Here is a 3,934-nt window from a genome sequence, read left to right as displayed (position 1 = left end):
TTATCTTGTCTTTTGTATTTTTTGGTCTCCATATAACGCGGTACGAATGATGTGATTTGTACTAAAATCTGTGTTTCTTATAGCGCTGTTTCCATACAACGCGCTACGAATTAGCTTGGTTTGTACGGTTAAATCCGAATTTCTTATAACACGGTTTCCATATAACGCGGAACGCACTTACCGCGTTAAAGGAGGTTTGACTGTACATATACCTAACTATACCTATATTAAACGCATTTGACAGCTTTTTCCCTATTTATTGCGATTGCATTCTCGATAGATTGATTTCTCATGTAGTTAGGAAATAAGGCGGATCATTACAAAGTAAATCAGGATGACCTATCGCACAAAAGACTACTTCGCGATTTTGGGGCCAGCGAAAAACTCGCCGAAGAAATGTTGACGGACAAAGGTATTTAAATATTAACAACACACGTGCGAACCATAGTTTCGACTCACGGGAATTGCCAATTGAAAAAAAAAATTAATCCAATTGGAATACTTTTTTTTTTTCCTTTGTTTTGTTTTTTTTTGTTCATCGATAGATAAAAATCAATTGAAAAATAAAAAATAATACAGATCAATAATAATATAGCACACGCATAAATAAAATAACATAGTAAGAAATAAATTCTTGAAACTCGTATAAAATATAAATTTACACACGTAATATAACCTATTATTTATTAAGTCTGTCTATCACGAAATTTTGAATCAGCACAAGAACTAGCACCACACCCCTCATCTTTGTCACTATTGTAATAAATTCAATCGATAAACAGTATCAATCGAATTGTATAGTAGCTTCATTAGTATGAATCGCGTTAAGGGGTTACATGGTTTTGGGACTTTCAAAAAAATTTTTTTTTTTTATCTTTTTAAATTCTACAACTCATCTAGAATATTGTATTCAATTTTAAAGTCGATAGGAGTAGTAGTTTAAAAGTTAGAGCCTTGGGAAGTTCCACTCTTTAATGGTTCTTATATCAGCACTCAAATCTTTAAACGCGTTTTTCTCAAAACGCTTTTTCTAAAGTCGGTTGTCAAGATTTCTCGAAAACTATTTAACCGATTTTCATGAAATTTGCTACACGTCTTCGTGATGCTATTGAAAAGGACTTGGACGAATGATTTTCGTTTTTTTCATAAAATCGAATTTTAAGAAACCAAAATATGGTGAAAATTGTAGCGAAATTTGAATGTTCTTGCTAAAAACGTTGGCAAAAATCCAAATTTCAATTTTTTTCTTTTTCCTTCGTCCAGTTTCTAGTTTTAAGTATTCACTAAAAGACCCTATTTTTTCAACARARAAACCCCCACYGTTTATAAGTTCTACTGTCAACGCGAAAACACTTTTTTTCGGTGGGGTCACCGGAAATGACGTCGCAATGGCTGAGTTTAAAATATTTTTCAACCAAAATTTCAGAAAATGTTCTTTAAATATGTATCTTAAATGCTATAAAAAGTTTGAGTATGAATTCCATTTTTTATATAGAAAAAAAAATTGTTGAATATGTGCTATTTTTTCCCGGTGTAAACCCATGTAACCCCTTAAAGCATACGTAGTTATTGTATTATAAAATATCTCGTCTCGCTATTAAATGTATTTGATTTAGAAATAAATAGTGAGACAAATGAAGCACCAAAAAAAACACACACAGGGACATAGTGGCAAATGTTAATAACACACACACACACACCCACACCCAAGCACATTCCCAACGTTGTGTAATAATTAGACGCGTGTTATTATATATCATTTTTGCCGACGTTTGTCACTTGTTCGACACCTGTTCACAATTATATCTGTATCCTGACGAGCGTTCTCGCATGGATGAGAAACAGTACCCGGAGGAGACAAATACTCGGCCCGACGTGACGCGAAAGAACCGGAAACATTGGCGACCTTGGAGAGATGCTTCCGTTTATTGGCTGGCGCTAGAAGAAACTCGGCTGCTAGGACACCCTCGAATCCTGGTACACTGCTTGGTCGTTGCCTGAAACGGCCAATATTCGATCGCATAAAGCACCGTGTGACACGCATGGACCACAATCTTTTCGATGTTATCTGGCCCGCTTTTAAAAAATACGGTTACCCGACTGCTGCTAGCAAGACCAGCAACAGCATCAATTCTATTATGAGCATTGACGATACCACCGTCGATAATAATATCGTCGTAGTACCTGATTACGAAAGTTACGTGGTATTTGCCGAACTGTTTGATCCAATAATCCGAGAATTGCATTGTTTGACGGCAAGCGGAGATCTTCCTGATCACCCACCGACTCGTTTTTTCGACATTAACGATTCAACCGGCAACAACGAAGGAGAAAATTACGTCGACGAAATGGCCTTGTCTGCTTTGGAAAATTACGATTTGGATCCGTCCGCTAAGTTTGTTCAGGCCGGTACCATTGAATGTTGCAGAAATCTCGAGGATTATACTCTACCGTTGACCTTGACCGTTAATCAACTCGAAGACGTCGAACGGGTTCTAACGAGTGAATTTATGAGTCCGGAAATTTCTCTTATAATGGCCGAAGGTAGTACGGAAGACGAGGCTGGAAATTATTTAACCTTAAGCGAACTTTTAGATCAACCTTGTCCCCTGAGAGCACAATTGGCAGCGACCGGTCTTTTGTTACCGATTACAGAGTTCGAAATACACGACGCTAAACGACTTCATGGGAAACATTGGCATTACGGCAGAGGAGTTTACGTTGCTGCTGCTGGCGATTTGGCAGCTTGGGTAAACGTTCAGGATCACCTCAGAGTGATATCTCGTACCACGGACAATAGACCTGGCTTGATTGGCAAGGCTTACGTTAAATTAGCCAAATTGATGCGTTTGTTGGATCAAAGATTACGATTCAAGAGGGACGTTAAATTTGGTTTCCTTAGTTCTAGACCTTACGCGATTGGTAACACCTTAAAATTCATTCTGGTTATTAAATTTACCGAATTGTCGAAAGAACGTGATCATCTGAAACACTTATGCGTCGTACGTGGATTAGGAGTGTGCGATACTCAACGCAAGGATACTTTTAAACTTACCAATCAACAATGTTTGTCCATCACCGAATTACAAACTCTACAAGACTTTTCTAGAGCCATTTCTAATATTCTCCTATTGGAAAAAGAATTGACCATGAACAATTCCCTTAGAATTGCTAGCATGATTGCCGGTATATTTCGAAAAAAGACCAATGTTAGAAGACTTCGATCTTGATCGACAACTACGATCACGATCGACGAACAACTACGACGACGACGAATTAACATCTCTCTAAAGATAATCACGATTTCAACATTATATCGTCAACATCGATCGGATATATACATTTCAAAATCATTTTTAATCCTTACTTTTCATTTATTTAGTTTTATTTTTTATTTCATCGTTCGTACGACAACGACGACGACAACAATGACGACGACCTCCATTTTGTTTTTGTTTCACAGTCCGAGTTAGTAGTAATCGCTTTTTGTAGAATCATAGAGAGAGAGAGAGAGAGAGAGAGAGAGAGAGAGAGAGAGAGAGATAGAAAGAGAGAAAGAGAGAGAGAGAGAGAGTGTGTGAGAGAGAGAGAGAAAGAAATTTTTCGATTGTTTATTTTCCTTTCGTGGGGTTACGTTGGAAAGATGTGTGAACGGTTGTTTTAATTAAATCTCGTGCATCGAACATTGTTATCCAGTTTGAATAATTATTTTAGTAAAACAATAAAACACATATTGAGTGGATTATTTGCCGAGAAGATGGTCGCATTTTTTATTAGGTTAGTAAAACATTGACAAAAATATATAACAAAAAATATAAATAAATTCTAATAATATTGTTTTCGACACATCGTTTAATCGCACATTCTTATTGTCAAAAGTATGCTTTTTATTTTTTTTTTTTTTTTTTTTTTTTTTTTTTTTTTTTTTTTTTTT

General features: G+C 36.1%; 1 protein-coding gene across 1 annotated transcript in view; it reads left to right on the top strand.

Moving 5' to 3' along the window:
• Positions 1-3,934, top strand: part of LOC106791472 — a 43,244-nt gene that overhangs the window by 30,260 nt on the left and 9,050 nt on the right. Inside the window, exons 13-14 of the mRNA XM_014757112.1 lie at positions 298-412; positions 1,846-1,977. Of these exons, the coding sequence (XP_014612598.1) occupies positions 298-412; positions 1,846-1,977 (247 nt within the window). The remainder of the gene's footprint in view (positions 1-297; positions 413-1,845; positions 1,978-3,934) is intronic.

This window comes from Polistes canadensis, unplaced genomic scaffold, assembly GCF_001313835.1.
Source record: "Polistes canadensis isolate GaletaPanama2010 unplaced genomic scaffold, ASM131383v1 scaffold_310, whole genome shotgun sequence".
NCBI classification, from domain to species: Eukaryota; Metazoa; Arthropoda; class Insecta; order Hymenoptera; family Vespidae; genus Polistes; species Polistes canadensis.
The sequence above is the reverse complement of the archived record's forward strand: the minus strand, read 5'-3'. Positions and strand labels throughout refer to the sequence as shown.